Below are 27,494 nucleotides of genomic sequence, written 5' to 3' on the forward strand. Positions count from 1 at the left end.
CCATGTTCTTTCTTTACATCCAAATCAAGTCATTTAGCAACATCAAACTATAGTGATGTTGCTGGTGTAAGAGGCTGCAGAGGAATCTGTTAATCAGCAGCCCTTCCTTTAGCTACATATTGTTCTTTCTCAGACTGGTTTTGAGTAGTGCAGAGCCAAATAGAATTAAACCCCACATGTCACTCAGTAAGGAATTGTTGTTTTGAGACATGACTGAGCAGGTGACATTTTGTATTTGTAACGTCTGAATAATAGATCCTTAGGCATATATTTCAATTTGGATTTTAATGTGTGCAGTTGTGGTAATTTGAAATGAGTTTATCTCAGTAGTGTCATTAATTCTCCAGTCAATGTAGTTTAAGCTGAGATAACACTTTGTGATGACATTGGAATAATAAAAAAGATGCCTTTATGAGTTCAAGAGCTTCTTATTTTCACAAGGTCTTATTAGCTTAAAATCTTCTCATTGTCCTAATTTTTTGAGGCCATCAATCTGACACACACAGAGGAATTTACTAGAATAAGAATTTTAACAACATCGTAGTTTAATTTGTGTTGATCTTCCAGGGGTAAGGTATTATCTAAGCAAATTTTCATGAGAAGTGGTAAAGTCTGCATAGCAAAGCATATTAGAACATCTTTTATAAACGCTGACCTGTCTTTCTCAGATCTCTTTTGAAATCTTCAGTTTGAAATTTCATAGAAACATAGAATTGTTAGGGTTGGAAGTGACCTTAAATATCACCCAGTTCCACCCCCCCCTGCTGTGGGCAGGGACACCTTCCACTATCCCAGGTTGCTCAGAGCTCCATCCAGCCTGGCCTTGGACACTTCCAGGGATGGGACATCCACAGCTTCTCTGGGCAACCTGTGTCTCACCACCCTCACAGTAAAGAATTTCTTATTAAAATCTAATCTAAACCTGCCCTCTTTCTTAAAATTACGTGGGCTTCAGATGTCACTGGAATGTGTCACTGCAAGCACTGACCACGTGCTGTGATTTGGAGTTACATTTCTGTTGTAATTTATTACAACCTTATTGAAGTTTTCAAAAAAAAAAAAAAAAGCCTGACAGCACCCTAACCCACTTGGTGTGACTCCATTTGGCAAGATATTTAATGGAAAAAGGCTTTTATATAGTATCAGTCATAGAGAGGCAGCTCTGTATTGATGTTGGAGGGAGGAAATGTGTGCAAGGTAGGAAGCCAACCAGGGTGATGTGGGGGTGAAGGAAGGAGACAATGAAGTTGGAATTGGAGTGGAGCTGCAGGCTCCATTAACTCAGGAAAGTCTCTTTGTCTTTCTGGCTAAAAAGATGTGTTCCTTTGCATAAGTCAGGGTAAATTATTTCTGTGAACTCATGGAAATAGATAAAAGTACAGTGAAAATGAGGTATTTTAATTTTACTTCAGAGTAAGTGTTATGAGGTTAATCTTGAGTATGAATATAGAGCTGATTTTCTTCAGCTTTCAAGAAGGGAGAGGCAGAATTTATAGTGGAGTAAATTAGAAAGGGAGTTTAGGAAGACAATAAAATTAATTTTGGCTGAAAAGAAAATGAATTTTGTTAGAGGCTTTTTGGTTGTGGGAGTTTTTTTGTTTTGTTTTGTTGGAGTTTTTTGTTTGATTTTTATCTTTTTTCCAAGTAGTACAGCTGCCTTCTGAGTTGGAAGGTCTTGTTGAATATAAAACATTGCTTCTGTCTTAATGTATTACAGAAAAGTGCAGGACAGGAGGAGTAACAAGAGAGGTGACTAACATCTCAAGGAGAACAGAGGATTATTCAGGGTTTGTGCAGTCTGTTTACAACCAGAAGCCTAGAACTTTTACTCAGTTGGGATAATTATTCAGATCTTTTTGTGACATTCAGAGCAGGTCCGACAAGCAAGGTATTTCCATTGAATATCTTCTCAAGTGGTATTTTTAGAGAGATTATTTAAAAGCAATCTGGTAATCCACTCACTCCTGATTTAAGAGTCAGTCCATAGACTGTGAAACAGCTCCCTTAAGCCTCTCATATTTTATTTTTTTTTTTTAATCTGGCTAGCTGTTAATACAAAGTACTGCAGGAAAGCCTGGATCATCTGGATGGCTGTATTATAGGTCAGCTCTTCGTGCAGCCTAAGCTCACAACCTTTATCTTCATAATGGAGAAATGTATGGTCTTATTTCAAAGTATTAATGGAAAAAAGATATCTGAAGGAAACCATTAACCTCTGTTAACATAGTGTTGGGTTGGCAACATGTTTTCCACTGTTTATCTTAGGCTCCTTTAATTTGTGAAAAGCACAGATTTTTGGATTATGATGTGTACTTCTTAGTAATTGATATGTATCCTAAAGTATAAGCACCTTTTTTGGTTTTCTTTCTCTAGACTTCTGGATATGTGTGTTTTGTGCATTCATTTTCTTTAAGACTGGGGGAATATGCATATATGACTTTTAAAAAACAAACAATCAACTTTGTACAGGCTGAGTTCTTGTTCTTACGTCTGTTTATGTTCGTGATTTGTTATTTATTGTAGTTCCTAATGGCTGCCACCATTTTAGAAAGAGAGGAATTGTAGATAGTATTGCTTGTAAGGCAGAAGTGCAGAAATCTGAACATAAATGGACTTTCATAAATCAAATTTTTTCTTTGTAACATAGTGAAAGTGCTAGTTGTTTATAGATACTGAAATGCTGTGTAAATGGATATTCTATTTTCCATATGTCTTCACTTGTGTTATTGTGCTTTTTTCCTCCTTGTGTACTATTAAGCTGTACTTAGGCAGCTTCTATGTATTATCTTTTTGAATATGCAAATAGTTCATCCTTAAAATCTATTTTTCAATGTATTTTTAAAGTAATGGAGGTGTTATTTGGGATAATTCTTGTTCCTGCCTGCAGGTGGTTTTCAATCAGAGAAATGTGAAGTTAAGCCAGATCAGTCTCCAAGTTAGATTTAATTTCTGGCATTGTCACAAGGATTGCTACTCCCCTTCCCACCCCTAAGTTTTATCCTGAGTTTTAGAAGCTGTGCTGTAGACTGTGCAATGCCTTTTTATGTCAAATTTAATATGAAGGGTGGAGGGCACACATTTTATGAGGAGTGGCTGAGGGAGCTGGGAGTGTTTAGCCTGGAGAAAAGGAGGCTCAGGGGGAACCTTATTGCTCTCTACAACAACCTGGGTGGAGGTTGTAGCCAGGTGGGGTTTGGCCTCTTTTTCCCAAGTAACAAGCACTAGGATAAGAGGAATTGACCTCAAGTTATGCCAGGGGAGGTTTAGATTGGATATTAATAAAAATTTCTTCGTTGAAAGGGTGACCAGGCATTGGAGACTGCCCAGGGGAGTGGGGGAGTCACCATCCCTGGAGGTGTTTAGAAGAAGTGTAGATGTGGCTTTTGGGGACATGGTTTAGTGTTGGACTTTGCAGGCAGCCTTAATGATGCTATAACTATTCAAACTCCATGAAGTGATAAATATGCCAGAATATTGACATAATAATTTCAATAGATGTAAAGAAAACTTGTCTTATTTGTGCAGACTTCTCTAGTGTGTTAAATTTATTGTTCTGTTTGGAAGGGGAGGGAAAAAAAAAGAAAAATCAATATTGCACTAAGCTTGTTACAGTGCTGACTGTGACTAGTCTTAGAAATATAGTAGCTATATACTAGTATGCTGCTTTTCTATATATGGGATGGAATGGGGACTCTCAACTGAAAATGAATCAGGGAAATATCTTCATTTAAAACAGTCTTCATTTTCTGGAGTTCAACCTAGACATAGTTGAAGTTTTCAGAAAATTTATGAAAGTTCCTTTTTGTATTTCCTAGTTGTTTCTATATCTGTAGGCCAGAAAGACTGTATTTTTAGGTTTTTATTGCCTACATGGAAGGCTGTTGCTTGGTTTGTACACTGCACATAAGAATACAGAACTAAGTCCGTTGCTTGTCTCTGAGAACTTAAATCCAAGAAGAGGCCTGTAGAAATAAATAAAATTTATCCTAGTAAAAGAGCTGTCTACATGTTATATTCTCTGGGTAAGTTTTTGATTTGTGTTGTTTTCTGTGATATGAAAATGTTGAGAACACTTGAGAGAGCAGGCACTCTAGAACAAGGGATGGAAAACAGGATGATGAGTGACTGAAGGTTTATGTTCCACTCCTCGGTGCCTAAATGTAAATGTGGAAATGTTTGTGCTAGGAATGTGTATTGAGGAAAGCCTGTAGAAAGCAGCAGCAACCATATTTGGTTTAGAAGTTGTAGCATATCTTTCTGTAAGGAGACTTTTTTTCGTCTGCTAGTTTATAAAGGGATGATGTGAGATACCAAGAGACGGGGCTCGGGGACGTGAGAAGTTTTTACTAGTCACACATTACAGCCTTGTCTCTCTGTTCCTCCTTCCTGCTGTTACTATGAGGTATCAAGTTTTCAAAGGATAAGTTGTTTTCTGATAAGAAAACATTCCCAGTAAGATCTAAATAAGAAAACAAGTAGTGAAATAAGCTACCACCGTAGTGTGGCTGTGTAAAGGAATGAAATGGAACAAAACAGAATGAGTAATGACATTGGCAAATCATTTTTTGCAGATAAAGGTGTAATTTTACTTATTTCAGAGGATTCTTTCCCCCTTTTTTATGGATGATCCATGTAAAACATTTATCAGTTGAGCAAGTTTATTTTTTTTAAAGAAAAAACCCACAAAGGAGTAACAAATCATTACTGAGAAATATTGCATATGCCAGATTCGAAATGTCTTTGTGCAAGTAATCTCTGATGGTTTTTTGTCTCTGTTTTGTGTTTTGCTTTTGTCACTTTGAGTTTCCATACGGCGTTGCTGGAGGGGGAGAGGAGAAATCATCTTAGTGTTTGTACATATTTGGCTTTCCTCAAATAGTTGTAACACAGTGATTTTCAGACATTGAAGCAGGTTTGGGTTTTTTTTTTTCCTGAGATCAAAGTTTACTTTTTCCCTTGACAGAGAAGTTTTCTCTCAGAGGCACAAAAAGCCAAATAGAGCTGCAGTACATTTTCAACTTAGGCCCTAAGAAAACTGTGTCACTTCTTTGTACACAGTGAAAAGACAGCATGAAGCTTAGCACTTTGACTACATGCATATCTCAGTGAAATAAAATGCTATTTTTGGAAATAAGATTTTTAAAAAATTAATGAATGCATGCATACAGAATAAATTCCAGCAGTTATGTGAAACTTCGGGGTAGGGAAAAGAGAAATACGTATGAAAATATGTTCTTAGTAAAAAGTTACTCGAGGAAAAAAGTTGGAGGTGGCTACTTAAATGACATTGCTTGTATTATTTTATGCACCAATACAGAAGTATTTGTTTCAAAACCTGAAAAACAAATTAAAATGTTATCATGTTTTAAGCAGCCATAATGTAGTCTAGAAATAATTTCTACTCTGATTCTCATTTATTAGTGTAAATTTATTTTGTGTCTATCAACTTGGTGTCACAAGAGTAATCTAAAACTATTAGTTACTTATGTCTTGAAAGACTCACAGCTTTGTTATGCCTTCAGCTGATTCAGGTCTTAGGGCTAACTTAAATATGTTTTGAGTATAAGGTGAATATTTTTCTCTGTGTATATAGCAAAACATTGAATTTCAAAGCCAGAAGGGATAGCTCTAATCCAAAAATAAAGAGGCACGAGATAATGGAATTAAGAGAGGGGACAGCTCATGGTGAACCTCTGTTTCTTGAAGTTGAATCTCAAAGGTTCAGAGTTGTAGACTGTTCATTTTCAACTATTTACTTGTTTCCTAAACTCCTTTGAACAAAGTGATTTGAAAAAACCATGAGTGTGAAGACAGATAAGCAATCTGGGAACAACTCTAGGCAAAATTTAGCATTCTGATCTATGAAGACACTTGTTCAGAGTCATCCCTTCCGAGCTGTCACAAGAACACACCATCCAAAATGCAGCTTTTCCTGACACCCACACCATGGGGCCAGGAAGAAAGAGCACTTGATCTCTTCCCAGCAAAGCCCCCCAGGAGGAGTTGGTTAGATTCCTTTTTATTACAAAATCCTGTTTGACTTGTTCTCAAGTTCAAGAAGTAAACTGGAGTTGTAAAAATCCATATTTTTCTGGTTTATTGCTTATATGCCCATCACTTTAGGCAAGTCACTTTGGTCACCCTTAGTGTCTCAGTCACTAACCCAACTCTGTGCTCTGATCCCATCTTCCTGGTGAAATATGTGCAGCAAACCATGTAGTGTCTGCTTTCCTGTTGGCTTTGGGTGAGGAGAAACATACTGAGCAATGTCTCCCTTCAGAAAAGCTGGTGGCGTGAGGCAAAGTGGTAAATTCAACAAGTTACTCATAGGAAGTTCTTAGACATTTTTTAACTCTTCTGAGGCTCTTAAAAATTTGAAAAAAAAAAAAAAAAAGCCAAAAACCATTACCAGTGGTTTGAAGTCTAGCAAGTATCCCCTCTGCTGTGGTTTGTGAACCCCTGCTGCTCGGCTCATGTGCCTCATACCAGCATTCTTAATGCCTGGGGTGATGTGTATCTGGAGTTACATAGGTAATGTGCCATCATCAGGAAATGTTGGAGTGTGCATTAGGGTGTCTGGGATTTCCCAGTCATTGGAACAATTTTCTGTACTGAACCCTGCAAATTGGGAGACGAAATAGAAAACTGGCAGAAGCTCTGCCTGATGTCACTCTGAGTAGCTCTTAAAAGCCCGTGACCAAATGACCTGTTATTGGGGAGCAAATGGCCAAAATCTTTTCTCTAGTCTTTCTGGCTCTAGTGAGAATGATTACCTGAAGGAGGAGGAGTGGACTAATGCCACTTAAGCCAGATCACATTGTGGCTCTTCTGATGTCTCTTAAAGCAGCTTTTGTAAGGCATGTCCTGTTCAGAAGTACAAGGGAAGGAGATTGTGAGGGATTAACTAAACATGCAGAAAGGGCATTTTCTACCATAATTGATTTTTGAAAGGCTGTGGTAACATGCAGTAAGTCTAGTTTGTTTCCCTCTTTTATGTTTTAAATTTCAACAGACAACTTGTTTTCACCCAGTTCTCCCAATATTGTGATTTACTTTTTCCTGTCTCCCCATATGCCAAAAAGCAAAAAAAAAGGGTAAAAAGATGAAGGCCTCACTGGACAATTGAGCTCAGACCTTACAGGTTTCAGATTTTGGTAGTTATTTTATAACTCACCTGCTACTTGCAGCAAAGGTGTCATCAGTATCAATTCTTCAAGTCCGTTTTTTATCTGAGGAACAATGTTTTACTTCAGGCTATGTCTATACCTGCTCACTTTTTTTCTTCTTTACTTTATCTTTCCCTGTATTTTTTTTCTTTCACCCACTTCTCAGTTATGTTGAGCCTGATTTAATGGCCAGGTGAGTCAAAACTATCTTCACAGTGTGAATCCAGCCCATTCATTCATCAGTCTGCTTACCAGGGTCTCTGTAGCCTTTGCTGTAGTTGCAGTCTCCATGTGGCCACTCAGACTGGAAGCAAACCTTCCTCAGTTACCCAGAGACCTGCTTCATAAAGTTGCTAAGTCTACATTATGCAAAACCATTTGGTTTTGGGTTTTTCTTTCACAGCCTAAAAAAACATAGCATCAGAAATTTTTGGTGTCTAATGTACTAATTGTAGATTAGTATTAGAAGGGGATGCTTTTCAAGGCTGGTTCTAAATTACAGCCTTTCTTTATCCCATTCTGGTGTTGTAAAGAGTCATAAAAATATTTCAACAGTATGCAAGCATTATATTGTTATGATATTTTAACTTTTCCTTTGTTTGTGTGCTCGGAGATGTGACTAAAGATGGTTCAAGGATTAGGTTTAAGCTGCTTAAAAATCAAATTTTGTTACACTTCCTTTCATATAAGACACGTGTGCGTAATGTCCACATGATGCAATTGCAAATCTAGGAGCAGTGAGCATTCCAAGACTAAGTATTTTTGTGGGAGTAGCACATCTCAATGATTTTAAATGAATTCTGATTTTTAACATCATTCAGGTGCAGTCACCCTCTGGCAGACACATAGTATCTTGCAGAAAGTTCAGAATAACTCTTCAGAAACTGTATGAGATTTGGTCCCTATTCTAGTAAGAGGGAGAGAGAGAATACCAGGACATGTCTTGAACAGGTTAGAATTACATTATCAGAGGCTTTTCTCATTAATACACAACTTTTGTGCATCTTCATTAGTAGATCTCATTTACAGATAAACAAGACATTTCAATTCAAACTGTATATTTTCTGCTTCAGGACTGAACAGTTAATTCCTTAGCCAGTTCAATGTACTGACTGGTCATCAGTACTTCAGTTGATTGTCAGGCAGATGAGACTCTTCTTAAAACCTGCCCCTTTTTTTAGCATCACAAAGTGCCAAAGACCCTGACTCCTGATCTCTAACTGTTCTCTCTGAAAAAACAGACTTGCAAGCTTCAATATCCATTTCCACCTAGAAAAACCCAACCAAACAAAAACCCCACCAACAATACAAATAATCTTGCCTTAGACATTTTAGTTATGACTGACTAATGAGCAGAGGTCTTGCAACAGATTATGCTGTCACTGTAAGATTATTATGCTAGCAGTCTTGAGATATGCTAAAGCTAATAAACATCACTTAGAAAAATCGCTTTCAAGTGTCTGGTTAGAGGCTTACATAAACTATTCATCATCTTTCATTTCTTATGTAAGAGTATCTTAAAAAAGAAAATCCCCCAGAAAACAAAACAAAACAAAAAAAGACCCAGAAGCTAAAAATGAACAAGTTGAAGGAAACAAAAAGAATGCAATACATTCAATGAATGCAAAAAATACATAAATTAATGGGAGATGTTCTTCTGATACACACATTAACTGTGTTTATACTAGCATAAGTATTGACCATCTGCTGAGGATACTGCTTTTGAAACACAGTGCAAGGCACTAGTTTTGTTCTTTGGAATAACAGTATATTTTAAAGCTAATTTTCTTTCCAGATTAAGAGAAAAAGTCGAATTTTTGTTAGAGGAAAAATCAGGAAATTATTTCCTCGTGGTAGAGTTTAAACTGGTTATGGTACTTGTTTCATGCATTTATTTACTAGTAAGCAGAAGGAAAATGAATCATAATGTAATTGTACTGTTTAATTTTACACAGACCAAATCAGAATTTGAAACTTTCGAGTCTACCTCTTTCCTCTTCAGGTTGCTCAAAGTATTCACACTTCCCCAAGGAGGTTTTTGGCAAGCTTGTATTTTCCTAGCTTAAATAGTCAGTTTTGATTTCAGGTACTGTCATTCTTTGTTAACCACTCCAATCTATCTGACCTAGTGTTAGATGGTTTTTTGAACAGCCACATGTTTTAACTTGAGTTATTAGATAAAGATTCCTTCTAAAACCCAGCAAAGCATACTGAAGCACTGTGTTGGTTTGAGTGGAAATGCCAAAAAGTAATGCATGACACTGTGTTGTGCTCTGCTTTGGGGCTGATGTTTCTGCTGTCTTTAAACAAAGCTCTAGCAAACACCAAACCAACATTTGTCTTAGTGACCAGACACAGTTATCACTCTTTGCTGGGATAATATCTTATGCAGAGTTACTCTGCTTGAAGTGGGACTGTGGACTACGAATGAGAACATCACTGCTCCTTTTTCAGTGGCGTGTTGCAGTTTTGTGGATCAACAGCTGGGCTTGGAGAACTTTCAGCAGCTTCTGCTGCTCGCTGCTGGCAGTCCAAGTGGGCTGGGCTGGGCTTGAGCAGAGTTAATCTTCTCCCTGCGAGGCAGCCCGGTGCAGCTAATGAGCAATAGAAGGCAGTGCATGCCAGCTCAGAGCTTCAACTGGATTTTTGGCCTTTCAATCTCTGTGACTGGCAGGGTAGTTCAATCCCTGCTAGCCCTGAACTCGGCAAGGGCCTCTACCCCTTCTGATGCAGTGTCTTGGATTTTTTATAAACATTGTTTTCCAGTTTCTACTGGATCTGATTCTCCCTTTACTTTCTCCTTTCCTCCAACTCCATTGTTGGTTTAAATAACTCCAGTCACAGAAATTAGCCACCAACTCAAGCGTACATATCTGGGTGATATTTTGGGCCCTTTTACCTCTTACAGTTCATGCAGTGTATTGATGTCAGGAACTGGTTTAGTATGAGCATTTGAAAGTGGCAGGATGAGGTGTTTGGTTTTATTTGTTGCCCACAGTGTCTTTTGTCTACACATAAGAAGATTCAAGGAAAGAATTTTATCTCCTGTGTCACATTACTTTAATAACTGTATAGAAAAATAGGTTAGTTAACTGATATATCATATCTCAGGATTATTTTAAACTATTAACAAAGTGTATGACTCTCGAAATGTGGATTCTGTGTTTACATTTTCCCCAGTACGTTTGAATTTCACAGATGGCTAATATTTCATTCATCCCTCAGCAGTAGCCCTGATGCAAAAGGAATAGTTGGCCAATCTTTTCCAGTGTCAGTAGTTGGCATTTATTTTCATCTGTTGGGTAAAAACAAAAACAACCACATAAACTGCAAACAAAAAAAACCCTAAACAACAAACTAACCTGATCTAACCTTGAATCCTCAGTACATGATTATTTAGCATCAGTCTCTTACATGCTTTTGCTGCAAGGCAGGAGGACAATAAAAATTTAAATGTTTTCCTACTAAGTAGTGGAACTGAAGTAATTGTAGAGAGAAAATGCACGGCTGAACAGTAGGAAGTCTGGATTTACCAGTTCTGTGCTTTTTATCAGCTCACTGAAGCAAGTCTATTTCTTGAAACAAATTATTTGAGAATGTTCTGTAAGAGAAACCTGACTTTAAAATGCTTGCAACTCTTCTCATTCCGTAAGGTTTTCTGTATTCTGAAACATTGCTAATAAGCAATTCTGGGTCACAGCACTTGCTTTTCTCCTTAATGAGCAGTTTGGGTTTACTGACCAAGCACTCCATGCATTATGCTGGAGTGATGTTGTCAAATTCCATAATAATTGAACGCTTTGAAAAAACGTCTGTATCTTACCCATCTCTATTTTCTGAACAGTATGTAATTGGAAGATGTGATTATGGCCAAAAACTTCTTTGCCATATGTTGCCATGATGTTTAGTTGATGAATAAGGAACCTGGAAGCATTTTAATATACACATTTTCTTATAAAATATGAATCATTTTACTGTTTTTTTCACACTTCAATGTGGTGAAATTCTCTGCTAACATTCAAGATGCATGGGAGTTCTATAAGTTGATATAAAAATTTGTATTCCTTTTCCTTCTTTAAACTTTCATTTTGAGATTAGGATATTGAATTTTATTTTCCATGCTGATTTCCGCATATTTTTTATTGTTGTTGTTTTGTGCAAGGACTCAGAGAAGGCCTTTGAGCTTTACAAATTAACTCAGAGGTAAGTCTTGGAGACTTATGTCCAGATCTGATTATACAGGGTTTGTATTCACTCACAGCAGGTCAGTTCATTGTACATTCACCAGAACTGTGCTGGATGTAAAGTGTGGGCTATTTAAGCACTGAAAGTTCACGTGCCATTCAGCTGGAACCTAACACAAATATATCAGGTTATTCTGTTGCTCTTTCTTCAGTCCTCTGCATAACTTTTCCCATTTGTTTCATACCTCAAAGCGAAGTGTAGTGCTGGGACGTGTCATACAATCCATGTCTCAGAGACCTGCTGATGACCATGCTCACAGATGACCGTGCATCTCTGCCTCCAGGGTTACTAAATAGGTGAAGCAGATCTTTGAACGAATAGATATCAATGAAACGCAATCAGAGAACAAGAAATAAGCTCCTCAAGTAAGGGCTGTCACAACCCTGCAACCTTTTGTTTGAAGTGCAAGCCGTGTTTCAGCCTGGCTGCCCTCATAAATCTGGAGAATGTCCATTTGAAAAGAAGACTGATAATCTGATAACCAACATGAACTAACTATCTCTCATATATTTTCACAAAGAGATTGAGGAGTGAGCAGACAGGTAGCACAACTCAACTTGTGAGTGCACTGCTAAAAAAATGTACGAATAGCGTGGTCTCTGTTGTAGTGAAGTCTTCTGCAGGGAGAATGTTGCACACTGGAATTATTCCAGGAAAGGACTAGCTCACATGCAGTACACCTGGCTTTATAGCTGTTTTTCTGCTTGATTTTACCATTTTTCTGTTTGTTCCAAGTAATTCTTAGGCAAATATTCTTGCATATCTAAAGTATGGCTCCAGTTAGATGTTAGTTACACCTAAGATTCAGCTGTTGTGTAGAACTGTGTTTAGAAACAAAAACAAACCATTTCATTACCTTTTTCTCTGGTATGTTTATATATATTTGTCTATATGCAAGTTCACAATGATGAGATGTTACAGTAACACTTTGCTTTGAAGCAGGGCCAAGTCCTGCAGGCGGAATACTGGTTGTCCCTTCAAAATTCACAAATCACGTATGTAACAGTCAGAAAAAAAATAACTCCATTTCCTTGCTTGCAGTAAAACACATGTGATATGGGAACTTAGAAATCCCATTGATTGGTTTTCTGCATCAGAGGAGTTTAACATTGGCAGCCACAACCTTGAGACTGAGCACATCAAGGGCAAGTCTCTGGACTCTAAGAACTGTGCCACCGTGCCCAGGTACCACTTGCTTCAGGTACTGTGGTGTCTGTTTGGACTTTTCCATTTCTTTGAGGAAAAGCCAGTATGATTCTGTTCCTTTTCAAAGACTTTTACAGTAAACACATCATTCTGGTTTTGAAAACACCTGAGTTCACTGGAAACAACAGCAAATGAGAGATGGTTAAAACCGTGAAGGTCTTGAGAAGATGTTTTTTAAAGCAAATGTTTTCAGGAAGTTTATAAATACATTCTCAGCATGGCAGGGTCAAGTCAGCCTCAGATGGAGGGCAGGAGGCAGCTGACAGAAAGAAGCTTTAATGTTCTCTCAAAGCAGTGATATGTGTGAGTCTAGGAAGAATCTTGAGAATGTACATAAGGACATAAGGTAAGAAGAGGTTTAGACCTGTAACCAGAAGTATACTCTGATGGCTGATTTGTACTATTTCAAGAAAACAAGATCTTTTAGTTCTTTTGTTTGTTTGTTTTTTTCCTACTTTGGCATAAGGATGACCTGCCTGGTGTGTAGACAGTGGAATAAGTTTTCAACTAGTGTTTTTTTCTGCCTTTCTTAACTTGTTGTATCATTTCCGTATATGAAGTGTGTGTTATGTAGATATAAATATTCTTAGTGAATATAATTATTTATATAAAAGAAAGAAGCCAGTTTCCCAGAATAGGTGATGTGCCAGTTGCAGATGGACCCTGTGTTCATTTGAGTAGTGCCTGAAGACAAGAGAGTTGATGCTCTCTGTCTGTCGTTCTCACCTTTGTGAGGGTTGGGGTGACAATACCATGTTCAGTCAGGCTGGTAGGGATACAACAGATGTCTCTGCATATGCAAAAAGAAGTAACAGAAACCAGTAAATATCTTTTGGATATGACTTCTGCCGTATGCAAACGTACTTTACTACTTCCCTACCTTTCCCTCTCCCCAGATAAAACCATTTAATTTAACCACTGTCTGTCTGATGCTCTCCTTTGTCTTATGCTACTTCCCTCTTCTCCATCTCCATGTCTCTCTTTTCCTTCAAATTACTTTTCCACGACATGCAAGGCTTCTCACAGTCCATCTCTTTCTGTTTTGCTTACTAACATTTGCTTTAGGATGCCTTTTCTTTTTTTCCCCTCTCCTTTTTAAGAAGTTTTTCCCAAACTTTAATTTAAAATTTTTTTATTTTGTGTGGTTAACAAACTCGCAGTTATCGAAGTAACTAGATTTGTTCCTATAGCAAGAACAGAATAATACTGAACTTTAATTTTTTTTATTTACTTAACATGAAAAGCTTTAATTTTCCTATGCATCAAATATTATTTAAGTGGTCTTTTTCCTCAGTTTACATTTTTTTTCTCGATCCTTTACATACTCTTTCAAAGTTGGACAATGGAATTCTGGACTTACTGATAGCAGTAAGTAAACTGCTATTTACTGAATATCCTTCTTTGTATGACCTCAATCCTGCTCCAGTCTGGTCCTAGATCCACTTTTCAGGCCATTTAACCTGTTAGTTGTGGTACCAGTCAATACCCAGAAACGCACCACATTTAGCTAAACTTCTCTGACTGCATCTTCTGTTCAAGAAAGTTTCTTGACATAGGTTTTGTATGGTTTTGTTGAATTTTGGTTTTGTTGGTTTTATTCTTTTTTAACCTTTGCAATGTGTTGTGTAATATTTTTGTTCTTTAATATTTTAGTGAGCTCTTGGAAGTGGTTACCTAAATAATGTATACTGTGCATGTACACAGAGCCCAGTGGAAATACCACGGTATCAAAGTCAGTCTCTTGTTTTTACCAAGTTACAGCTAATAGGAAACAGCAAAATGGGAACCGTTTCAGCGTAAAAGCACCACAAATAGTTTAATTGCTACTTTTATTTTTTTTTTTTAAATGCTCAATGAGGGCATGGAGTAAATTTTGAATCTGAAATATTGTATTCTACACTAGGAGAGGGGTGCTGAAATGTAAACTTTCAGGACTGAAAGTTTCTAAGAATAAACAAAATAACTATCAAGGTCCCTTCTAGTTTAGGTAACTTCTCATGGTACTCTTTTTTTCTTGTGTGAATTGCAGAAAGTCTCGAGCTCTGCTCAGTAAAGCATTCAAGGGAAAACATTCATCTGCCCTTAGGAACTGAACACCATTGTTAGTGATACTACTACTATTTCATTAAATAGTCGTTTATTTTATTTATCTGGAATTATTTATTCCAGATAATTTTTTTTTTCCTCTGGAAATCACAGAATATGCTGAGTTGAAAGAGATCCACGAGGCTCATTAAGTCCAGCTCTTAGCCCTGCATTACAAGCATGTTGGCATGACCATCACACACACTGCTGCTGTTGAAAAATAAAGTAAATCATAGCAAAATTGCTCTTTTCTTGTTACTTGGTTTGTGTTTTTTTCTATACTTGAACTGAAAAAAGAGAGTTGTAGGTTTGAAATATGAGAACAGAACAATGCCATTTAGTGTGGTTGGAATTTTTGTTGGGGCAAGTGGGAAATTATCTCCTTTAAGACCTTGGAACTCTTTTATCGATGTTATAAAATTGTATGGTACAAAAACTCCTAACATTTAAAAATCAGTAGGAAGGCAGACCAAACTTGATAGGAAGTGGGAATGGGAAGGAAACAAGTGAAACATTCCAATGGAGTTCCTCAGGATTTCATTCCGTAGCTGGTCTGATTCTCCTTTATGCAGGAGTTACAATAGAATTTTTTGCCTAAATTGATTTTGTTCGTCTTTTCTGACCCAGTATGTCACTGAATACAAGTGCTAGAGGATTAAAAGAAAATATGAATGTCTTCGAGTCATCTAGCCCAAGTGTTTCGGGAGGAGCACGTTTGGAATTTCACTTTATTTTAATTTTGCATGGATTACATGACTAAATGAATGCTGGCAATGAAGCTCATTCTCTCATCATTTTGAGGCAGTATAGTGTTTCTTATTTGGTTTTGGTAGTAATGAATGTTAAGAAGATTTGGTACAAATGTGAGTAAATACAGAGTATCAGAATCACTTAAAATCCAAGAGCTTCACAGCTAGGGAAAATGAGGATCCATTGTTTGAAGTGTTTATTTTTTGAAATAACAATAAATATCACATGCTATCTAAATCTGACTTATGTTGGTTCTATTTATAATCTGCAGATTGTTGCGCTGTCATCATTGTTCACAAAGGCAATGACGTTAAATTCATACTTGAGTGTCATACTTAATTAAGAATTAAGTGTCATACTTAATTCAAAATACAAACAATCCAAAATAGCAGGCATCTCTTGACACTGCCTGCTCCATCTTTTAAATATCCCTTCAGTTCTGCTTAGCCTAAATCTTTGAGAAGGAGTTGCTAGTAAAGATGTCTAAAGAAGAGAGATCAAGAAAACTTGAGTGACCTGTGGGGCACAGCCTCAAAGCAATCAGCAGCAGTGTAACTTCTTTGTGGTGTAAATGCATTTCTAGCCTAATAAACAGGCATGATAGAAATTTTCATTATGGTAATAGGTAATCAATTTATTTGTTGTAATTGTGATCTTGAAATCTTTTACATGGAAAGGTTGTCCAGTATGTGCAATATGCAGGAAACAGCAGACTTGTATTAACTGCTAGATAAAATTAGTATGCATTACACTTCAAGGATTTGTCTTTGTTTTGTTTCTCTAATCAAAATTTCCTAATTTTCAGCTTTGTTCTCTACCCCCTCCCCCTGTTAGTTCCATTGTCCTGATTTGCATCATTTGTGGCAGCTGGCTTCTTGTCAATCCGTGGTTTGAACCTTTACATCAAACAGTAAGTTAATTAGAGGAAAAGAAATCCCAATAGTACTTCTGTGCTTAGAGACTTTCACAAGAATGGAAGTGGAATGTGGGGAAGGACACAGAGCATGTTTCGAAGGTACCACCATTAGTTACCTCCAGAAGTAAGTCCTGGTCTCTTACCTGTGCCTTCCCTTCCCTCGTCCCTCCTGGAATTTGTTATAAACTTAAACTAGGAAAAAAATAACAAACAAAAAAAAAGAGGCATCAGATGTGGGGTTTTTTTAAAGGATGCATAGCCTTAATGCATCTCAAGTGCAGAATCATCTTGGGAGTTTATTGATAGGCCTGCTACATCCTACATGTTAGTTCCTTTTCCCTATACCACAGTTAAAAACATAACCAAGATAGCCTACTTGATTTCATTCACTTATAATTTCTGGACTTCTGTTTTTCTTTCTATAAAGAGAAATCAAACGACCCTCTTAAAATCAAGCAGCTTATGCAAAAGTCTCATGAGTATATGGTGCAGAAGTTGCCCATAGAAACAGTGTCAAAGTGTGTGCTGTGTTTAGACCCTCAACACGCTTTTCTGACCACAGCAAGTATTTTAGTCTTCTGTCAAGTTGGTGCCCTGTGCTAAACTCCCTTTTTTTCTTCATAGCCTTTAGTAATAGTTAGGAAATTGAGACTGCTTTTTTTGTATTTTTCTGCACTTGTATTGTTTTTGTTTTTAAAAAAAAAAACAAGGCAACAAAACACAGTATTGGAACAACACTAGTTACTGTGGTGGGGCAATGGGCAAAGCCAGTGGAGGAAGTATGCTCTACTTACAGTGAAATAATCTATGGAAATGATGAGCTAGTTTAGTCTAATTTATTTGTTATCTTCTGTTGCTTATTTCTCCCATTTTTGTTTTGTTTTGTTTTTGTGAACAAATAGGTATGCTTTCCTTGGCTGTTTTTTCAAGATATGTATCAGCTCTGACTTTCTGATGTTTTTTCCTGTCTTTACCTGAGCTGTCTCATGTAGTCTATCTTTTCAATAGTGTGCAGATCACAAAAGAAGGTAATACCTTGCCCAGCTCTTCAGAGAATATTGGATTTGGTTAGATACAGTGTCTGTTTTGTAGCAATATCTTTCCTCATTTTCCAAACCATATTGTTAGCACAGTTTAAGAGCTCAGTCCACCATTATTCCAAGGTCATTTTGAAAGCCCTGCTGTGGTTCTGATTCTTTTATATTTGTCTCCAGTTTTGAGCTGAATATGAAATTTAGTGGTTTAGCTTTTGAATGGGAAATTTAATTTACAACTTGTCAGCTCGTTTACAAAGCGGATACCACTCTGAAGGATTTTCCTAAATATATATATATGAGGCTTTTCTCTTTTGTTCTCTGGTCATTTCTTTGTTCCTATGAAGCATGGAATTACACAAAAATCACTTCAGAAGTATAAGTCCATAGTTGTCACTGCTCCAGGCCTTCTAGGCAGTGCAGGCTGGCTGAGACAGCAGAAGCATTGGGGCTGCACATGCAGGGTATCCATCCAGGAACCACTTGCCTTCCCCCGGCATCTCTGCCCTTTGTCGGTCCACAAACCTCCAGTTCATTGATAAAACTTGAGGAACAGCTTGTAGAAATGTTTTTCCTTACATGTTTCCTTACATGTTATTGTCTCTGTTTTATGGTGAGGAGGTGTTGTGTAATCTCCAAAATGGTTTTCGTGAACCAACTGTTCATAGGTTTTGAAATGAGGGTTTAACTTTCAAAGTACTCGACGTATTTTGATCCTGTGGAAAATGAATCGCCCAAAATGACTGAGAGTCTGCTAGGCAGCGGGTTACAGCATGAGTGAGGATCATCAAATCCATTTGAATTTATCTCAAATTTAATAAGGACCAAGAAAAGTTTGGATACATGAAAATCACTCAAATGCTGAGTCCCAAATGAGGTCTTGCTGTGAATCCTTCGCTTTGACAGCTGAGATTTGCTTTGGAGGTTCTATGTAAGAAAAGCTCATCTTTTTCTTGATTAAATGACAATCTTTTTCCTTCTTTTTTAAAGGAGTGTAATCCAAGCCTGAATGAACCTTTGTCTTCAAGTGAAGTCTGCTCAGTAGTGTGGGCAAGATAATCAGGATGAGACTTATGAAGCATAGTGCTGTAAAAAGCCAAATTGAAATATAATGGCATTTACACATGTGCAAAGGGACCTTAACTGATAGGCACACAGAGGGACACAGCACTCAAACATCCCTCATCACAGCCTGAAATGTGTCTCTGGTGCTCATGACAGTGTGTTATGTTTGGAAAAGGAGCTGCCCTTGTAAGGTTGCTGAATTGACACATACTGTTGGTTCCCCAAATTGTCACACCCCTTAAGTCACTGGTTTTCAGTATCAAATACTAAATGCATCATCGTGAAGCATTGTGCTTTACTGTCTGCTACCTAGGCTGCTGGAATGTCTTTTTGAATTTTTCTAGAAAGCCAGGAACTGAGATTCAAGTCATCTTTTTTTTAATAGTTACTTTTTATATCACTGGAAAATATAATGAAAGTATTCATTGCCAAGATAAAAAGTCCTGAAAAGATGGTCAAAGTGCATGCAACTGGTCTTTGATTGTTTGGAGTTCAATGGATAAAATGAGAGGTTTCTCTCTCTGTGGTTATGTGAATGGCAGCTCTGATTTCACAGAATCACGGAATGGGTCAGGTTGGAAAGGACCTCAGTGGGTCATCTGATCTAACCTCCCTGCTCAAGCAGGGTCATCCCAGAGCACATTGCACAGGTTTGCCTCCAGATGATTCCTGAATGTCTCCAGAAAGGAGGCTCCACACCCTCTCTGGGCAGTCTGTTCCAATGAGTGGTCACTTGCACAGTCAAGAAGCTCTTCCTCATGTTCAGATGAAACTTCCTGTGCATCATTTTTTTTGCTATTATCTCTCATTCTATTCCTTAGTGCCACCAAACAGAGCCTGATCCATCCTCTTGCCACTCTCCCTTTGGATGCTGATGGGCATTGATGAGGTCCCTTCTCAGTCATCTCTTCCTGAGGCTGAACAGGCCCAGCTCCCTCGACCTTTCCTCGTGAGAGAGATGCTCCAGTCCCTTAATCATCTCTGTTGCCCTTCACTGGACCTGCTCCAGGAGCTCCATGTCTTTCTTGTACTCAGGAGCCCAGAACTGGACTCTAAACCAACAGATTTTTACTATTAAAGTGATGGGTTTAGGTTTCATAGTGACTGTAAAACTTGTATCCCAGATGATTGAATTTGTCTTGCCGCTGTTGAGGGATGGGAATGGGAAATTTTTAAGCATGGCATGATAACATGGAATTCATAGTTTATTCATTACTTTTTTTCTTCCCCTGGAGTCCATGGATATTTTGCTCTGGCTAAAACAAATCTGCTAACAAATGTGGAAGTTCTGAGAGACTTATTAATAATAAAATTATTGGTTTATATAAAGAAACATACTGTTTGGAATTTCTAACTTGTAGAAAGTTATACATTAATATATTTTACTTCTGCAGGTTTAGTGTATTTTTAGTGTGTAATTTCACAGATCCTTAATATTTTTAAACACAGGTAACGAATTTGGACATCCAGAATGGCTTGACTTCCCCAGAATAGGGAATAATGAGAGCTACCACTATGCCAGGAGACAGTTTAATCTTACTGAGGATAATCTTCTTCGCTATAAATTCCTAAATGCCTTTGATAGAGATATGAATAGATTGGAGGAAAGATTTGGCTGGCTTGCATCTCCCCAGGTAAGCTGTATAGACTAAATGATAAGTTCTAGTCACCATTTGGGTACATGTTCAGAATAACAGCAATACCAAATTTGCATGCAGAAATTTTAAACAGCACTTTATTATGCGTTGCTTAAGGCCTCACCATATATTTCAAGTTGTCAAAACGTGGCACTGAAATATCTTCCACAGATAATAGAAATCTGAAACAGTCTCCTCTTAGCTTCATAGCAAGGTCTTTTCCTATTATTTTTCCTATTATTCTTTAGTAATTGTGGATTGGATAAAGCAAACAATGAAATTGTCCATAATCCAATCCAAGTGTTGCTTTGGGAAAGTGTAAGTTGTTCTGACAATATACTTTATAAAAATAATTACTCTGGTTCTGAGAAAAAACTTTTAGTAATAGTTTCCTACTCTTCAACCTGCCTTTTTTGTATTTGCATTTTTTATTTAAGTATCCACTGTAACTTTTATGAAAGAAACTCAATTATTATCATTTCTCAGTGTTTAATTATTTCATATTAGACATAATCCACTTTAGATAATTTTTTTAAAATTGATATCTAGTTATTTAATAATGGCTTTAGCAAATAGAACAAAGATGATATGTGCAGCAGTTTGATGTGGCTTAGCAATGCTATTTCTGACAGAGATTTCTAAAAAAAACAAACAAAAAACTATCATTTTCTGAGTTAATAACAATAAGTGGGATGCAGATCCCCATAACAAGTAGGTTGAAGATTTCATTTGATAAAAGGAATCCATTTTTTTACTGAAGGCAAGTGTGATAAAAAGACCATGTTATGAACCTTTGAGCAAGAATTTATCAAGTGTTCTATGCCAGCCAGGTATCTACCTCTTTGATTTTTTTATTACCTTATAAAAATTGTCAACTACACTTCAGTAATCAAAAACTTTGTACTACATTGCATAGGTAAAAAATTTTGGTTTGCACGTTAACATCCGTATCTTTGTTGCTTGAATCTTTAAGTGCATTATTGAAATGAAACATAGAAAGAGTGGGAGACTTCTTGGTTTTGTTAATTCTGTTAGAAATTAAATATTTTAAAGGGTTTTTTTTGTTTGTTTTGTCGTTTTATTTTTTTTTTCCTTTCTTTCCCAGGCCTATGTGAGTGAAAAGCATGAAGGCAATAAGGTCATAGCGTTTGAGAGAGCAGGGCTTGTTTTTATTTTTAACTTCCATCCATATCAAAGTTACGTGGACTACAGAGTGGGTATTGAAACTCCAGGAAAATATCCTTTTCTTTACCATTTTACTTGTGCAGAAAAGTTTTAGAAGTTGAAAGCTGGTTTTATTTCTGTTTTCTAATGCGAATGCAAACTGTAGTGAAAAGTTAAGAAATTAGTTGTCAGTATAATCTTGCTTTAATTGTTTACAGCAAAAAAGTAATTTAGAAATTCATCTTTTTTTCATAAGAGTTAATTTTGAAGATAGCATGAGTAAAAAATTGCAGTTTAAAGACTTGTGATTCCTTGCTTCTTGGAACTGTGTTGAGGCATGAAAAAGCAAGTAAACTTAAATGAAGTACAGAGAGTGACCACAGTTAGGTGATGCTGTGCACGCAGTCACACAGGAAAATGCATCAGTGTAAACCTTCATCAGGAAGGTTGCACAGTTTCTGTTTTAAGACTGGGTGGACTGAAAATGTGCTCTTAGATCAGCTAAGTAGTAAATGATTACTCTTGAGTAATTGGCTGTTTTTGCATTTGTGTCCAAATTCTTAGCATTGAGGGAGATTCAGAAAACTAATACCGACTTGCTGGAAGAATTTTATTTCACAGAATTACAGAATATGCCGAGTTGGAAGAGACCCACAAGGATCATCGAGTCCAGCTCCTGTCATATACTGGTAAAGCAAGAAAAAAAGTCATGGGGAAGAGTGGTGACTTTTTTTACACATTGCCATTTTTGCATAGTGTAACATACCAAAGCATTTTAATCTTAGAGAGAATGAACTCCAGAGTGCCCTGAATTTAGGGTGCTTAAGAACATTCAGGCAGTGATCTTTCCTCTCTAATGACCAGTGACAGGACCCGGGGGAATACTGTGAAGGTGTGTAAGGAGAGGCTTGGTTAGATATTAGGAAAAGGTTAGGAAAAAGCTGGACACTGGAACAGACTCCCCGGGGAAGTGGTCACAGCACCAAGCCTGGCAGAGTTGAAGCATTTGGACAATACTTTCAGGCACACAGTGTGATTCTTGGGATGTCCTATGCCAGGCCAGAAGTTGGACTTGGATCCTTGTGGGTCTCTTCCAACTCAGCGTATTCTATGATTCCATAATTTGAAGTCAGAGTTGTCCATAAGCAAATAGCCAGGCGAGACTTGGGGGTACCACAAACACTGTCATCAAAATGCAGCAAAAAGGAAAAAAAACCACCACACATTAATTCAGGCTCTCTGACATTTACAACATGCACCTAGAGCTCCTAATGAGCACGTAAGGTCACTTAAATGAGTCACTGGCGTGCAGTTGCTGAAGGCAAAGATGCTGCTTCACAGGCTGCTTTGAAGTGCAGTTGTGTAACTGTCCCTGCCTGTTAGAATTCAGGGGGTATCTGGCACGTTGAGACAAAAAAACCTCTTAATTTAGGATCAGTCAAATGCTAAATTCTATCAAGGTAGTTGATACCTAAGGTTAATAGGTGTGGATAAGAAATACAGCATACTAATGTGGGAATGAATCTTTGATCTGCATGGGAAAAGACACAGGTTTCCAGCACTGTGAGTCAGTGTAACTAATATTAGAGTGGCATCTTCTGTTGCCCAGTTTCTGTGTCGTTATGTGAAGGCAAAAGGAAAACGTTTCTGTGCTTGTGCTGGAATTTTCCTTCATAAATTATGCTCTTTCAGAAGCCTTTTCATGAGAAACAGGCAGCTTGAACTAACAAATTATTTCAACCTAATTTGCTTCAGTTTAGAGGTAGATGACTAATCAACATCTAGGTCAGCTGTCTCTAGTTCTCTGATTGTAGATAAAACTTTGAATGTTAAAAGGAAAACCATTCATAAGTTTCCAGTTTTATGTTTTTAATACTGACTAGGGCCTTTCTGTGGGGTAGTGGTTGGGTTCCAAGACCAGTCTGCAGTAAAAATTCAATACGGATACTTTCTTTCCTCTGTTCAAAAGGAACGTGGCTGAAAGGATGGAGAAAGAACAGGAAAGAGGCTTAAAGTCTTCAGAAATTACTCCTTTTCCTTCCTTAAGATTCCCACACTGGTTTTTGTTGAATAATTTTTGTGCTCTGCTGGATGTCTATATGTATATATCTCCCCCCTTTTTAAGCAAGGTTTGTTATCTTGGCACAAAAATAAACCTGCATTTCATGTTTGATTACCAACCAATATGGATTTACATCTCTCTAAATTTGCATTTGTTTTAAGCAAAAGACATCCATAGTTTGTTGAAGAAAAAAACTACAGTACCCCCTTTCTCCTCAGTACATGTTCATGAGTTGAGTGCTAAATAACTTCCTCTGTCTTCTAAATGTTCTGAGCTGAATTTCATCAGGACAAGATGTTTAATTTCACTACAAAATTCAGCCAAATACTCTCAAATGCTTTCTGTCAATTAGTCTTCTCCAAAATTAGCAGTGTGGAGAGGAGAAACAGAGGTGCCCTTTGTCTTAAAATAATTTATGCTGGGTTTTTTTTCAGTGAAATTTAAGAATTATTAAAAACAAAATGGCCTAACCCCTTTGGACTCTTTACAGTCCTACTTGAAAGTGCCTTTTCCTTCATTTTCCCTGTGTTTATGGGGCATTTAATGACCAAGTTCTTACTTTCCTTAATGTGTCTTAATGCATACATTTTGTCCTTTTAGCTTCTGTATTAAATGTTTCAGCACAGTTTTTTATCTTTTTTGGTCTGTACTTTTATCTTCATCCCATCTCTGTTGCCAGAACCATGTCCTTTGCTTTTAGCCAAGCAATGGTAGCAAGATGAAATCTTAATTAGGTAATCTTTTGTATATTGAAGTGCAGTGAGAAAATGAGGGCTGGTTTACATATGAATTGAAAAGAAAATAAATATTTACATACACAGCCATGCTCTAGTTGCATGTCTGGAAAGCACCAGAAAGACAGAAATATGGATGCTTATTTAGGCAACACATGTCATTGTACAATATACAACAGTTCCTAATCCTGATTTTTAAAACAGATTATGAAAGGATGGACATGTAACAATCAAGATCACCTGTAATCTTTTTTTAATATCTTCCTGAGTCCTGCTCAGTTGTGTCCAGGCTTTCTAAGTTGATGGATAATCTCTGTAATAGGGCAATTGAATGTAACACAGAGGACCCAATCTATTTAATATTATTTGAATGTATTTAATTTGTGATAGATGTTTGGGTAAGCCAAACCAGACTGCAGAGAAAAGAGGAGTTTCTCTATAAACAGTCAATAAACGTTACATCATTTTACAGCCGGTCAGTAGAAATTCTTACCTCCTTTTCTGCAAAGCTTTAAACGAATCTGGACCATCACCCCCTCAAACAGCACTTGGATTGTTTTATAAATATAAGGATTGAGGAACAAAATCCAAATTATCCTATTTTGTGATTTGCATTTACCTTGCAAATACGTTATTAAACATGCATAAAATTACATTAAAATATTTGTTTCAAAATATTGTAAAAGCATAGTAATTCAATAAGTAATGTAGTAGATAATGTGTCAGCTTTTTTATTTGCAGCTCTATCTATACAAGAGTATGGATAATATTGGGCAATAAATTTAGTTGGAGCACCAAACTGAACACAAATCGGGCTTTTTTTTTTTTTCCAGTGAGAGTACAGGTTAGTATTTCCAACAGTCTGTCACCAAAACAAGAGAGCTCACTGCAGAAGGAAACACTTTTATTATGTGCTTAATTAAAATGCACAACTATTGTTTAATGTTTTAGTGAAAGTAGTCTTCAGAAAACCAGATGCTTGTAAAATTCTGAAATGTGAAAAGCTACTTTTTTGTGAGGTTTTAAGTTGGAATACAAATGGGCATGTTTACCAAACTAGTTAATTCTTTTTCCAGCAAAATACCTAATTTGTGAAGATCTTAAAATTCTTTTTTGATCCCCTGGTTAACAGTATATGCATGAAATATGCTATACATGTGTGAAGACCCAGTGATATTAACTTTAGTGTTGCTCTCTAGCAATCCAGGCACAACTTTATAAATTGTTTTTAAAATACTGTAGCCATAACAATGGCATTTGCTGTAACTAGTTTTAAGGGAATCATTAAACATGTCAGGGCTTTCTGCAACATTGATAAATTATTAAGTTTAATGTACAGTGTCAATCACAAGCAAGGAGTGAAATGCTTGACAGAGATATTCTCTTGCCATGTTAATAAAATGTACAGAATATCATTTTATATATATAGGAATAATAGCAGACATTGCTGATGCTGAAAGGACACTGCACAGAGTGACTAGAAGTTGTAGCTTGTGGTTTTGTGTGTTGGACAGTACAACGAAATGAATGGTAATTTGAATGTGTTTATAAAATAAAGGAGGGGAAAGGTATGTATATAGTGCATCTGAAAAAGCCATTGAGGACTAAAGTTGGCAAAGTATAATTTTCCTAACTTATGTGTTGTTTTTCTTTAAAAAAATGGTAACAATCATGAAGATTTTGCCAGAGAATGTGGTGATCTTTGGGCACCTGCTCCGTAGAAATCAGAAACTAACTTAGCAGTTTTGGACCATTCTCTCATTGTGCTGCAAATACTTGTGGGGAAGGGATTAGTTACCATTAGTGATTTGGTAGCTAATTGACAGCTTTGCTGTTTTCCCTCCTGTGCCTCTATTTTTCTTTGTTGCCTTTGTCAGCAAAACCTGTGCAATCTTTTATACTCAAGTGTCTCAGAGTAAATTTGCAGTTACTTTTGTGTTATGTCATGCTTCAGTCTCCCTTGTCACTGGAGATTTCAGTCAGTAAGGTTGGTGGCTGGGAAATTTCCCAGCTCAGCTGAGAGTGAGTTGTGTAAAAAGACTGAAAAACAATTCTGTTAATATCACATTTTTGAGCAGACCTATTTTCAAACAGGTTGAGCAAACGCAGAAGGGCAAGAGCAGTTTAAGAACCACTGACTTTGAAGGACTGTTCTTTCCCTCATCCCTAATCCTATTAAATACAAACTGTAGGAAAATAAGATTCTTCCATGGCTTAGAATTGAGGAAGCAGATTGTGGATTTTGGAGCACTGTTATTTCCCTCTCTTTTTTGGGTGGTGGGGAGTAGAGATTGCTTTCTGTTGTAACTTCAGGAGGGAAAAGGATGCTTTAATTATGCCCAATCAAGAAACTAAAAGGCACCGAAATAATCATAAAATTAAAATATTCTATTTGTTGTTGCCCTAAATAAGAAGAAATTGACTTCTGAATGAGTTATTTATATGAGACTCTTTGTCTCCCTTTTATTCCCTTACGCTTTCTGATTTTATTCTTTCAACTTTATATTTTATTATTTGCTAAGTCTGTTTGAATCCTTTTAAGTATCTGTACAGATATTTCAACTCATTGTTACACTTCATTCACACCATTTTAACAACTGCAGTCAGAATGTTTATCTCTTAAAAAGTCTTCTATTAAATATATTTTCTTTTTGTTCCTCTGTGCTATAAGAATTCAAACTCTTTTCCAGAAAACTCTCAAAGGAATTATGGGGTTTTCTTATTTAAAATTATGTTTTTCTCATTAACACTTGATCAGATTCTGACAGACCATAAAACGTTGCTGGATACGGTCACGATTATGTTGCTTCTTAAATGCAACTCAAATGCATCATTTTGTTTAATGGAACATTTTTTGTCTGGTTCTTCACCTGAAATGCTGGGCATAACTGCTGTAATGCTATAAACTTACATGGCAGGTTGCAGAAGAGACTGGAAGGTACTTTCTTTAATGTGAGTTACTATGCTAAAATTAAATTTTCAGGACAAAATGTGATACAACTTCTATATGTTCTTCGGTTTTCCACTCTTTTCTTAAATTTTATTATTGTTTGTGCTTTATATTGAGTATATTAGTTATATTAGTTACTGCAGTTCTTCTAGATTTTTTGCTTTGATTCCTTTCCCAATTTAAAGTAACTTGGCATAGTTCCTTAACATTTCTTTTTAAGTATAAAATCCTTCTGGATTCTGATGCTGGAGAATATGGAGGGCATCAAAGGCTGGACCACAATACAGAGTATTTCTCTGAAGAATATGCTCACAATTTTCGACCTCATTCAATTATGGTAAGCAAGATTTATTTTTTTTTTTTAATTCTACTTTCATCTGTGTAAGTTTGGCTTTTTTGTTTGTTTGTTTTTCACAAATATGAAGTCTATTCTAGTATTTTGGGGGGGTTGTAGTTTTAATTTATTTTCTGAAATCAGCC

General features: G+C 36.8%; 1 protein-coding gene across 2 annotated transcripts in view; it reads left to right on the plus strand.

Annotated features, from left to right (window-relative positions):
* Positions 1 to 27,494, plus strand: part of GBE1 (1,4-alpha-glucan branching enzyme 1) — a 150,490-nt gene that overhangs the window by 112,956 nt on the left and 10,040 nt on the right. For both annotated transcript variants that reach the window (XM_032680022.1, XM_032680023.1), the window contains exons 13-15: positions 19,917 to 20,101; positions 21,210 to 21,340; positions 27,234 to 27,351. In XM_032680022.1, the coding sequence (XP_032535913.1) occupies positions 19,917 to 20,101; positions 21,210 to 21,340; positions 27,234 to 27,351 (434 nt within the window). The remainder of the gene's footprint in view (positions 1 to 19,916; positions 20,102 to 21,209; positions 21,341 to 27,233; positions 27,352 to 27,494) is intronic.

Source organism: Chiroxiphia lanceolata, chromosome 2 (genome assembly GCF_009829145.1).
Source record: "Chiroxiphia lanceolata isolate bChiLan1 chromosome 2, bChiLan1.pri, whole genome shotgun sequence".
NCBI classification, from domain to species: domain Eukaryota; kingdom Metazoa; phylum Chordata; class Aves; order Passeriformes; family Pipridae; genus Chiroxiphia; species Chiroxiphia lanceolata.